At 42.0% G+C, this 13,459-nt stretch overlaps 1 protein-coding gene across 5 annotated transcripts in view; it reads left to right on the top strand.

Moving 5' to 3' along the window:
• FMO5 (flavin containing monooxygenase 5) overlaps positions 1-3,790 on the top strand; it is a 76,946-nt gene extending 73,156 nt beyond the window's left edge. For 4 of the 5 annotated variants that reach the window (XM_027866703.1, XM_027866704.1, XM_027866706.1 and 1 more), the window contains exons 9-10: positions 554-626; positions 3,031-3,790. In XM_027866703.1, coding sequence (XP_027722504.1) covers positions 554-626; positions 3,031-3,379 — 422 coding nt within the window. In that variant the 3' untranslated portion in view covers positions 3,380-3,790. The remainder of the gene's footprint in view (positions 1-553; positions 627-3,030) is intronic. The other variant, XM_027866707.1, reaches the window with a different exon arrangement.
• The last annotated feature ends 9,669 nt before the right edge of the window (positions 3,791-13,459 follow it).

Below are 13,459 nucleotides of genomic sequence, written 5' to 3' on the forward strand. Positions count from 1 at the left end.
ACCTGCCTTCCTAGGTACAGGACTACCTGGGAGTACAGAAAGATAAACTCACAGTTTTTTTTAAAAAATCCACTTAAAAAAAAAAGTGATACGTGGTACAGACAATTAAAACAAGATATAAATGATATACACTACAGGCAGTTAATTATAGAAAGAAATACCTATTCAAACAAGATACAAGATATAAATAATTGTTTCCAATTAAACACTATTACAGTTATGGTTATTATATTATATATTATTATAATTATATATAATATAAAATGTATAATATATAAAATAATATATTATATTATTGTATATTATATATATATTATAACTATTATATAGTTATAGTTTTAGCTTGCAGAGAAGCCCTGTGAAAATCAAGATGGAGTTACTTGGGTTCAAACTTGAACTATAACAGGATAAACTCTTTGAAGTTGGGAACCATGGCTACTATATTCTTGTATTGGGGGCAGGGCAATGTGCTGCGGAGTAAATATTTAAGTGATTCACCTGGAATAAGAATCTGACCTTTTGGGATCTGAGGATTTATTTGTTTATGGTTTAGGACTAAAGACCTTGCCTTCAAAAAGTGAAATGATGGAAGAAATCACTAAAACTAAAGAAGAAATGGCCAAAAGGTAAGAAATTTTTTTAAAAAATTGTCACTTCCCAGCTATCAGACCTTGGGCAAGTCACAACTTTTCTGGGTCTCACTTTCCACATCTTTAAAATTAGGAGATTGGACAAAATGATCTCTAAGGACCCTTCCAGTGCTAACATTTTATGAGTCTATGGGATATGTATTCATTTCATTCCCTATGTAATTTAGATCTGACAGGAACAATATTAAGTTGCCTCCTGATGACCTTATAGTCCAGAATGTTGTCCCTATCAACCTAGTTGTTTTTTAAAATATAGACAAAATTATAGTTTGCAGTACAAAGAAAGGTCTGGTATAATTACCAACAAACTGAGGAGGAATAAAGGAAGACAGGTCGGAGGAGCTTCTCAAATCCTGTACCTGAAATCCATGAACACAAGCAAGGGTGGAAATGAAAGGAAATGAAGCATGTAATTGTGGTCATGTTTTGCCTGGAGCAATATTGCTCTGTTGAGGTAGAAATGCCCGAGGCAGTAAGGAGTGTGGTACTAGAAGGGGATAAAACCGAGACTAGAAAGACAGACCTCCACAACTCTTCCTCAGTGGCTCCGGCGCTGGTCACCCACACGGGCAAGCTGCTTGTGAGGGTAAGCCGGGCATAAAGTGTGGGCAGGCTGGAAGGTCTGTTTCAGCAGGGACTCCCACCTGTGACTTACAGGTATTTTCATCTAGCCTGAAGGGGGGTTGGTGGCAGTCCTCTTGACTCTATCTCTAGCTGCCTACTAGACATCTCAGATTGGATGTCCTCGAGATATCTTACACTCAACACGTCCCAAACTGAACTAATTACTTTCTCTGCACAAACCGTCTCCACTTCAAACTTCTCTATCACTAACACCACACTGCTTCCAGGTCCCCAGGCTCACAACCCAGGCATCATCCTCAATTCCTCACTATCTCTCACCCCCCCAACTCCTGTCAATTTGACCTTTATACCATCTCTCTTATATGTTCCTTCCTCTCCTCTGTCACAGCCACCCCTCCAGAGCAGGCCCCCATCATCTCATGCCTGGACTACTTCAGTAGCCTGGGGGCGGGGGGAGGGTGACTGCCTTAAGTCTTTCCCCAGTCCAAACCATTCTACTTTCAGTCACTACAATGATTTTTCTGAAGCACAAATCACCTCCCTCTTCAAAAAACTCCAACAGCTCCCTATGGTCTGCAGGATCAAATATAAGGTCCCATGGTGTTACAAGCTCTTCATAACCTGGTGCTCTCCCCTCCCCCATTTTCTAGTCTTCTTACACCTTATGCACCCCCACGTACTCTTTAGTTCAGTGATGCTGCCCTCCTGGCTGTTGCTCAAGTCAGACACTCCATTTCTCAGCTTCAGGCCTCTTTACTAGCTGTCCCTCACACCTGGAATGCTCTCTCTCCTCATCTCTACCTCCTGGCTTCTCTGACTTCCTTCAAGTCCCAGCTAAAACCCGCCCTTCTACAGGAAGCCTTCCCCAACCCCTCTTAATTCGAGTGACCTTTCCTCTGTCAATTATTTCCAATTTTCCCTGGCTATAGTTTGTTTGTACATAATTGTTTGCATGTTGTCTCACCTCCTGGATTGTGAGCTCCCTGAGGACAGGGACAATGTTTTGCCTCTGTATCCCTAGCACTTAGCACAATGCCTGGCACATAGTAGGTGCTTAACAAATACCACCACAAATAAAATAGTGTTTACTATGTGCCAGGCACTATGCTAAGCATATACAAGCTAATACATATAAGCTAATACAAATATCACCTCATTTGATCCTCACAACAACCCCGGGAGGTAGCTGTTATCCATTTTACGGATGAGGAAACTGAGGCAAACAGAGATTAAGCGATTTCTCCAGAGTCCCACAGCTAGTGAATGTCTGAAGCCAAATCTGGACTCAGGTCTTCCTGACTCCAGGACCCCTAGCTGCCTCAATGCTTACTGACTGATGACGAGGAATAAACGAGCAACAAGACACGGACAAATGCATCGTTAGTTCAGGGCAGAGAAACCGCTTCTCTCTGGGACAAATCAGGAAATGCTTCATAGGACAGACAGAATTTAAGCTGAGCCTTGAAAGACATCTAGCAATCAGGCAGAGAAAAGTGAGAATAGAGGGTAGGTATTCTGGGCTCAAGCTACAGCAGGAAATCCTCGGACAGAGCTGAAGCCTTTCCCAATGACTTAAGCAAGCCCTTAGCCATCATTCCCACCCCCCCTTCTCTAAATCACTTCAGCACCATGCAGTGTTCAGTTATCAGCTGTCTCCTGTGTCTCCGTCATCCAGTAAGGATGTAAGCTCTCAGAGAGTGGGATCCCTACTGTATCTCCCACAAGTCTACGTGCAGGGCTGAGCCCACGGTAGGCACCTGTTGATTGACCCGTTGGACGGTCTTCCTTCCCACAGGTACGTGGAGAGCCCCCGCCACACCATCCAGACGGACTACATGGAATACATGGAGGACCTTGCTGAGTTGGTGGGAGTAAAGCCCAACCTGCTGCCCTTGGTTTTCACCGATCCCAAACTGGCATTTCATTTGTTCTTTGGACCGTGTACTCCAATCCAGTATCGTCTGCAGGGCCGGGGGAAGTGGGATGGAGCCCGAGAGGCCATCCTTACAGTGATTGACCGTGTCAAGAAGCCAATGAAAACAAGGGTGGTGGGGGAAAATAGCCACAGCTCCTCGATGATGATGGTGGTTGGCAAATGGATGCTGGTTGTAGTCTTCATTTCCATTATCGTAGCTTATTTTTAGCTCTGGAGCTCATTGCTGTAGCTAGACCAAAAAGCGTCTTCAGAATGCCAAAAGAGAAATTTGTATGATTACTCTTCACTCTTCAACTCGGGGCTTTTCCTTCCAATCACTTCCACAATCTTTGCAGCTAGTGTTCTTCTTTCCCCTGTTTCCATTGGTTCATTTCCCTTCTCTTTTTGCTCACCCAATTCTGAGATTGACCCAAAGCCCTGAGGCAGAGTCCCTGTGCCTACTTTGGCTGAGACGACATTGTCAGGGTGTTAGTGGAGCTCAACTAAAGTGATTTGTCCATCATACAGCCAATAACTGTCCAAGAGGACAGTGAGGTGGCCCGGTGGATAGAGCAGCAGGCCTAGAGTCAGGAAGACTCATTTTCATGAGTTCAAATCTGACCTCAGACACTTACCAGCTGTGTGACCCTGAGCAAGTCATTTCACCCTGTTTGCCTCAGTTTTTTCATTTGTCAAATGAGCTGGAGAAAGAAATGGCAAACCTCTCCAGTATCTTTGCCAGGAAAACCCCAAATGGGGTCATGAAGAATCGTATGTACCAAAATGACTGAACAACAACAGATTGTCCCTCCCGGGTATCAGGGACGACCACGAAATTGATGGGCCAATTTGTGTCCTGGAATTTGTTGAAACCCAAATAAGAGATTCATCTAGCAACGCTGATGCCCTGAGGTTTTGTGATAAATTTTCCACCTATCATGGTCAGACCTTTTGCCCCTTTCTGACAGGCTTAACAAAGATGACTCAAACAGACTGTTGCATGAGCCAGCTCAGGCTAATAGCATTGTCTCATTTAACCAGGATGAAAATGAAAGATGTTCTGTGATTAGAATTAGCCAGTGCAGAGGAGAACGTAACACCTCTGTTTACTTCCCTCCCATTTGAGAGGACCACATCAACCCAGATGTCCTGTGTGGGCTCAAGAATAAAGAAGAGAGGTATAAATGAGGGGCCCAGACTTGAGTCCCAGCCCCGACTCTGATTTACTCACCATCATTAGGCAGAATTTTCATCACTGAGCCGGGCTCTCTCTGCCTCCCACAGGAGGTAACTGATCTTTCACAGATCAATGGGCCTTCTTTAAGAAAGGATTTCCTTCCACATCCCATCATGAGCTGATTTTTTTTTCTTTGCAACAACTCTTGTGCAATAATATATAATACCTGAGATCAGCACCCAACACTGGACTGGTTAAACAAACAACACTATTTGCAGATGCTGAAGACGTGGCTGTTCTGGAGATTACTGGAAGGCAGAGTTACAGCTTCCTTGGAATCAGAGCTGGCCTGCCCTTTAAAGACTGCCTTTTTCTCCGTCCTTCATAATCCAGGGATAGCCTTTCTCAATTACCTTGTGTAATCTTCTAGGCTGATTTATATAATTAGGAAATAAATTGTACTTTAGCTCTGTTTACCTTTGTTCTACATTTCTGGAGCTATGTTTTAGTGAGTAAATTAGCCTGAACAGCATGTGCTAATGTCTGGGTATCTTCACCCAAGGGAGAGGATACTATTCCTGCTTAGAACACTTCTCAGAGCTCCTCCTCTAAGGATTTTCTCCAAAGCAGCAGTTCTCAAAGTATTAAAGTGTGATCTGGGAAACTTTGAAGGTCCCCATACCCTTTCAGGGGATCTGTGAAATCAAAATTATTTTCCTAATAAAACCAAGATATTTTAACTTCTAATATGGTAAATACTGAGATTTTAGTATGCATATATAGACATGTGTGTGCATATATGCATGTGTGTGTGCATTTACCTATATATGTATATATACATGTGTATGGAGAGAGAGACAGAGACAGAGAGAGAGAGTTCATATCTGACTTTAGATGACACTTACTAGTTGTGTGAACCTGGGCAAGTCACTTCACCCTGTTTGCCTCAGTTTCCTGATCTGTAAAATGAGGTGGAGAAGGAAATGGCAAGCCTTTTCAGTATCTTTGCCAAGAAAACCCCAAATGGGATCATGAAGAGTTGGACACAATTGAAACAATGGAAAAACAAAACAAACACACATATACTCATGTATATTATATATGATCTCAAATATGTTTATGTACATGTATATGGGTGTATATATCTTACTATTTACCATATTAGAAATTTACCACATAAGAAGTATGCAATATATGTATATATATGTATGTATCTATATACATAAATACACATATATCTCCCACATAGAAATTCTTGGGGGGTGGGGCAGGCTGACCATAATTTTTAAGAGTGTAAGTGGGTCCTGAGACCAAAATGTTTGAGAACCACTGCTCTGAAGGAAAGACATTTCTTCTGGAACCATTAACTCATTCTCTTCTGAGAGTAAGGGACCACAGTCTTCTTAGAATTTACCCAATTCAAGCTATAAATAAAAGTTGGGTAATGAGTGATTATAATGTGGCAACAAAGGTATTTTTATCATAGAGCTTTTATAGTTTTATAATGGCAGGACTAATGGATATTAATATGATCTGTTCATCAGATCAATATGGCTTACTTTAGTCATGTAGAGGCTTTGTTATTTACCCAATTATGTTATGTTTGATTAAAGTCGAAAAGCGAGTGCCTGGTTTTTGTTCTGGAATTGGCTTGGAATCATAACACCAGCACAATTTCCTCTATGAATGAGATGCATAAGACATTTGATCTGTATCTTTTTCCCACTTTAATCCAAACTGTATAAATAAATGATGGTGCAATTTGTTTGGTATTTTTGTTCCTTCTGATGAATAACTCTCGCTCACAAACCTCTTCTAACAGCTAGGTGGAACTGGGGAACTGAGGCAGACAGGAAGCACAAGTGGATGGAGTGCTGGTCCTGGAATCAAAAAGACCTGAGTTCAAATTTGTCCTCACACACTTATAAGTTGTGTGACTCTGGGGAAGTCACTTAACCTATGTTACTTCCCTAAGTCACTTCCCTCAACTGTAAATGGGGATATTAACAGCACCTCCCTCACAAAGTTATTGTGTCTATCAAATGACATGATTGTAAAGCATTAGCACAGTGCCTGGCACACGGTGGGCACTATATAAATGCTTATTCTCTTCTCTCTCCCTTCTCATCTATGAAATCCTCTTCAGTAAATGTTTGTTAAGCGCGTACTGGGTACAGAGCGTGGTGCCAGGAGCTGAAGGGAAGTCCACAGTTTAAATTCAGATACCATCACTGCCATTGTGGACCTCAGGGTCTAGAAGGGGTCTATGCCACATACACAGATAACAAAGGGTAATACTATGATGAGAAAAACACTATCATTGAATCTCAGAGTTGGAAAGGGCTTCAACGATGGCCCATACCTCAGAGCTAGGCCCCTACCTGAACACACAACCCTACAATATTCCCTACAAGTACCTGTCCAACCTCCCCCTTGTTGAAGACCTCAGTGATAAGCAGCCCATTATCTCCAAGGCAGCCTGCTCCACCAGAAGCTTTCTTGGTTAGGGCATGCCACCTTAGGTCCAGTCAAAAATCAGGTTTTGTTTATTTGTTTTTGTTTTGTTTTGTTTTATCAGTCTCTACCTACAGCTCCTAGTCCTTCTGACCTCTGGGACCAAAATAGAACAAGTCAAAGTCCTCTTCTGTGGGGCAATCCTACACAGATGTGAACACAATTATGTCTCCCTTGGCACAGTGGATAGAGCACTGGGCTTGGAATCAGGAAGACTCATCTTCACGAGTTCAAATCTGGCCTCAGACACTTCCTAGCTGTGTGACCTTGAGCTAGTCACTTCACCCTGTTTGCCTCAGTTTCCTCATCTGTAAAAGGAGTTGGAGAAGGAAATGGAAAACCACTCCAGTATCTCTGCCAACCCCAAAAAGGGATCATGAAGAGGCAGACACAACTGAAAACAACTGAACAACAATATTAGATTTGATAACTCTGGAAAGAGTGGTTTCAGCTGAATGATGACTGCAGAGAGTTATGAAAAGATTGAGAAGACAGAAGGTGGAGGCAACTATTGCAGACACTCTTCTCAAGAAATTTAGCCATGAGAAGGGAGAGATATGGAACAATAGTTAGAGGGGATGAGCACATCAAGGGAGGGATTTCTGAGGATGGAGAAGACATAAGCATGGTTATAGGCAGTAGGGAAGCAGCCATTAGACAAGGGGACACTGAAAATAAGTAAGAGGGAGGATGATAGAAAGAGCGACAATCTACTACACAACATGAGATAGGATGAGATAGGATCACTTGTGTGCCTGGCAGGGTTTGTCTTGGCAAGAAGAGCCGCCTTCTCATGTAAGACAGGGGTGAAGAAAGAGATAGTTGGTAGAAGGCATCTGAATTATGTGAGATGAAGAGGGAAAGAGAAAAGGGAACGTAGCAAATGGTTTCAATTTTTCAGTGACATATAAGGCAAGATTCTCAGCTGAGAGGACGGTAAGTGGAGGAAGCCCAGGAGGATGGTGCTGTCATTGACAGGGAGTCTAGGAATGGAGGTTGATACAGGATTGGAGGCATTGTGCAAAAGCCTGGTGGTCTTCTGGGGGAGATGTCCAACAGGTGTCTGAGCATATGGGTCCTTCTAGCAGGAACAAGAGAGTGACAGAGGTCCAGGAGAAGACTCAGAAAGCCAGTAGGCTTGCTAGCCCTTCAGTGAGAATACAGAAAATGAAGCAAGTTCATTGGGTTGTAAACCTTGCTAGGAGTTATAGCCACATCTTCTGTTCTGCTGTGAAGAAGGAACAAAATCAGAGAGACACACAGGCCAGGACTAGTATAGTGAGAGGCTGAGTGGTGGTTTTTTTTGGGAACCTGAGTTCAAATCTACGCTCCGCTACTTACTATCCATATAACCGTGGGAAAGTCTCTTCCCTTCAGCAGAAAACTGGAAAAGAATTTTTACAACCAGTGTCTCTGATAAGGGCTTCATTTCTAAAATATATAGAGAACTAAGTCAAATTTATAAGAATACAAGTCACTCCTCAATTGATAAATGGTCAAAAGATATGAACTGGCAATTTTCAGATTAAAAAACTAAAGCCATCTATAGTCATATAAAAATGCACTAAATCACTATTGTTTAGAGAAATGCAAATCAAAACAACTTTGAGATACCACATCACACCTATTGGGTTGGCTAACATGACAAAACAGGAAAATGATAAATGTTGGAGAAGATGTGGGAAAATTGGAACATTAATACATTGTTGGTGGAACTGTGAAATGATCCAACCATTTTGGAGAGCAACTTGGAACTATGCCCAGAGGGCTATAAAATTGTGCATACCCTTTGACCCAGCAATACCACTTCTAGGGCCGTATGCCAAAGAGATCATACAAATGGAAAAAGGACCCACATGTACAAAAATATTTATAGCAGCTCTTTTAGTGGTGACCAAGAATTAGAAATTGAGGGGATGCCCATCAATTGGGGAATGGCTGAGCAAGTTGTGGTATATGAATGTAATGGAACCCTGCTGTGCTATAAGAAATGATGAACAGGCAGACTTCAGGAAAACCTGCAAAGACTTGTATGGTCTGATGCTGAGTGAAGTGAGCAGAACCAGGAGAATGTTGTACACAGTAACAGCCATGTTGTGTGATGACTAACTTGGATAGACTTAGCTCTTCTCAGCAATACAAGGATCTAAAACATCTCTAAAAGCCTCATGATGGAAAATGCTATCCACATCCAGAGAAAGAACTATGGAATTTGAATGCAGATCGAAGCATATTATTTGCTATTTTTTTTTCTTCTGTGATGTTTCCTTTTTCTTGTGGTTCCTCCTATTGGTTCTAATTCTTCCTTACAACATGACTAATGTGAAAATATTTTTAATAGGAATGTATATGTAGAGCCTATATTAGATTGCACGCCATCTTGGGGAGGGAGGTGGGAAGGGAGGAGGAGAAATTTAAAACTCAAAAGCTTATGGAAGTTTAAAAACTAAAAATAAATTAATAAAAATTATTTAAAAAAATAAAGTCTCTTCCTTTCCCTAGGCCTCAGTTTCCCCACAACTTCTAATGTCCCATGATCCTGGGATACTAACACTAGGTGTCAGAGAATAAAAAGACACTTAGTCACCCATCTAGGGGTATACTGGAGCCAGGCTTCCAGTAAAAGTTGATTGTTAAACTATCAGTGAGAGCATTTGCACTTCAGAAATCCAAAGTTGCTACAAATTGGTTTATTTTTCCTTGGTTGTCTAGACTTAAGAAAGTGATGGAGGAAATGTTTAAAATGCTGATTGAACTTAAAAGTGTATCGCATACATTGGGGGTGGGGGAAAGCCAGTTGTTAAACATTGATCAGCACACCTCTGCCCCTATCTGAACCTGAAATTTGAACGGAAATTCTCCAGAAACTGGAGGACAAGGGCAAACCCTGGCCCTGGGCAAGAAGGCAGGGGCCAAAACAGATCCAATAAGGGCAAGGCCTTGGTCTGGCCCTCCATAGTTAGAGCTGCAAGGAATATTTCCTGATGGACAAAAAGAACTTGGGAGTTTCTAAACCCAATGACAAGGAGAATTCTCCCCTCTGACCTCCTCACAAAGCACTCTTTGACCTTCCTAGGTCGACAGACAACTGCACCACTGAGCAATAGCTATACCCGGCTGGGAGCAAAGCTTGGCTGCAAAAGGAACCTTATCCATTAGAAAAATGAGGAGCACTAGATGGACAGGAGGGGGCAGCAGAGAGTCACACCAAAAACCATCTAGTAGAAGACCCTTCACATATAGGATAATAAGTGAGTGAGGATTAACATTACTATTTGGAATCAATAATTACTCATTCACAGGTTTCCTTCTCATCCTTTTTTCTTTTCAATAAAACTTTCGCCTATAACGTTATGAACTCTGTTGTCCAGTTGTTTTTCAATTATGTCCAGCTCTTCCTGACCCCATTTGGGGTTTCCTTAGCAAAGATACTGGAAAAGCTTGCCATTTCCTTCTCCAGCTCATTTGACAGATGAAGAAACAGGCAAACCGGGGCAAGTCACTTGTCCAGGGACATATTGCTAAGAAGCGTCTGAGGCCAGATTTGAATTCAGGAAGATGAGTCTTACTGACTCCAAGCTCAACGCTCTATCCACTGAGCCACCTAGCGGCCCAAAGCTATGACCTGAATACTGCACGTGGGGAGATGGTTTCAGTATACTGGAGAGTCATGCATGTAGATTTTCCTAGGTCTCCTGAATAGGGAAAAAAGAGTCAATAATATCAACATGAACTAGACAATAATACAACAATAAAATTTAAAGCTGATTGATTTGCCAGACTCCAAAAGTTATCATTAATAGTTTATTGTTGCTTTGGTAGGAGGTTTCCAGTGGCGTGCCCCAAGAATTTGTCCTGTTGACTATTTTTATGAATGATTTGGGTTAAGGCGCAGATGAAATGAATGTTCGCCAGATGTACAGATGATACAAAGCTGGGAGGGATACTTAACATGGATGACGGAGGCAGCATCCACAAAAATCTTGATAAATTGGACCTAATAAGATAAAGGTGCAGCTAGATGGTTCAGTAATTAGAGCACTAGGCCTGGAGTCAAAAAGACCTGAGTCCAAACCTAGCCTCAGATACTTACTGTGTGACCTTGGGCAAGTCACTTAACCACTGTTTGCCTTAATCCACCGGAGAAGGAAATGGCAAACCACTCCAGTATCTTGGCCAAGAAAACCCTGTTGACAGCATTGGCATGCCCACAGGATCACGAAGAGTCAGACACGACTGAGCAACAAGAAGTTAAAAATTCAGTAGGGATAAATGTAAAGTCTTATACCTGAGCTCAAAAACAAAATTTGATAAGTACAGGAGGCAAGGTTGAACAAGAATTTTTCAGAAAATGATCCTGCAGTCTCAATAGATTGCAAGTCCAGTATGAGTCAGCAATTTGATACGGAAGGCAAAAAAGTGTCCAGGAACAAGGCAGTGACAGTCCCTCTGTCCTTTGCCCTTGTCAGACCCACCCCTAGAGTATTGTGTTTGGTTTGAGCACCGCAGTTGAAGAAGGACTGACAAGTTAGACTATGTGGCGGATGATAAGCAGGGTGGGGAAGGATCTTGAATCAATGTCGTATAAAAGTCTCCATTAAAGGAATTGAGAACGTCTAGCCTGGGGAAGAGAAGACCCATATGAACACTGTAAGTGTGTTCAAGCATTGAAAGGAATTTTGTGCAGAAGAGAGATGAGACAGTTAAGCCACGGAAAGCAGAACCAGGAGTAATGGGGAGGGAAATTATGAAGAGGCACTTTAAGCTTAATGTTAAGAACAGCTGCCTAATGATGACAGGAAATGGTTGAAGCCAGGAGGCAGAGATGAGGAGGGAAAGAAGTCCAGGAGTGGGGTATGGCCACAGTGTCACTGGATTGCAGAGTACATGGAGAGGGAGAAGGGCAGAAGAAGACTGGAAAGCTTATGAACTGCCTGGTTCTACCATCCTGGAGAACAGAATTCCTGATCTTTTTATTCAATTTCCTCAAAGGAAGCAATTAGGACTTTTAACTAGGGGAGGAAAAGTTTTTTAGAAATTGATAAGTTAAAGAACTGATAATGTTTCTCATTCTTATAGGCCCAGAGGCTTTGGTCTAGGACCCGGCAAAAAACGCTTTTGTAATATTTTTGAGAGAGGTGAGGCATGGCTTACTGTGCTTCTCCATACGGCACAGAAAGGCCCTTAGGCCTAGAGGCAGATATCATAATTGTACCCTGAATGGAAATGATCATTATATTTAGGAGATACTATTGTCCTAGAAAGAATAGAAAAATATGAATTGCCAGTAACTATGGAAATCATAGATGCCAAAAGCAGAAAAGCTAAGCTAACTAGGGATTCCCAGACAGCTTGGATTTGATGTGTTTCATACTCAAAATGGAAAGCCATTCATTCTGGTATAGCACATGATTGCTTGAAGATCCTGAAATGCCTCTTGGGGGATGTTGACTTTGCTAAAGAAAAGACCTCTGTGTTGAATTCTAAACTATGGTCCAAGAAGTGAGTGAAAAGTTTTCCAGTTATGAGGAAAGACTGGAAAATAAATTATACTGTTGATGAAAAGGTTCGTGACCTTAGTATGAATGAGCCATGATAGAGTTAATGAATAATCTTTGTACTGAGATGGACCAGTCACTATGCCAGGAGTCCTGTTTGCCTTGGCTTGCTTGCTGGGTATACAGTGATTCTCAATATTAAACTTCCAGAGAGAAAGCCTTCAGAGATGCATGACAGAAGAATGTTGACCTAGCAGAGTTCTACCTATTTAAGTCAGGGGTTATTAGCCTTTTTTAAGTCATGGACCCTTTTGACAGCATGCTAAAGCCTATGAACCCTTACTCAGAATAATACTTTGTTCCTTATATTCACAATCAAAGGAAATGTAAATTTCCAGTTAGAGGTTGGTGAAAATAAGAATGTAATTATTTTCCCATCCAGATTCATGAATCTCCTGAAATCTATCTACAGACCCCTTAGGGATCCTTGAACCCCAGGTTAAGAACCTCTGATTTAAGCAAAAGCTTCAAGTGAAAGATTTCTCAGACACTGACTACTTGTCAACAGTTCATGGAAAGAAGCGATTGGCAATATGAGCTTTTTAGAGGGGCTGGTCTACCTGGATGAAAAAAAGTTGTTATAGCAGGAGGAGAGACTTCTGAATGCATTAGGCAGACTGGAGGCTACCAGCCTAAAGCTATCCATCCACCGAGAAGTTTCAGTTTTGCCCAACATCTTCAAATATATGGTATCTCACAGTATCTCAATAATGAGTAAGTACTGACCATGGGAGTGGGGGGGTGGGGCGGGGAGGGAGAAGAAGCACTGGCCACACCCAGAGAACCATCACGAGCTGAAGGCACGTCTAGGTTTTAAGGGGCTACTATCAGAAATTTTTGGAAAAATTTTATCAACATTGCAAAACTTCTCAATGATCTTACCCTCGGATTTGTGACTGGGCTGAATAACACCCAGAAGGGTAGCCATAGCTTTAGCACAGAATACCTGAGAGGACTCACCTGCCTCGTTATGATCAGGTTCATCGTCAGGAATTCCAGCTAAGCGATGCTCCTGCTACATCATCTTAGCGTCACTAGAAAACACAAACTAGCGGACTGA

This window comes from Vombatus ursinus, unplaced genomic scaffold, assembly GCF_900497805.2.
Source record: "Vombatus ursinus unplaced genomic scaffold, bare-nosed wombat genome assembly UNPS02014782.1, whole genome shotgun sequence".
NCBI classification, from domain to species: Eukaryota; Metazoa; Chordata; class Mammalia; order Diprotodontia; family Vombatidae; genus Vombatus; species Vombatus ursinus.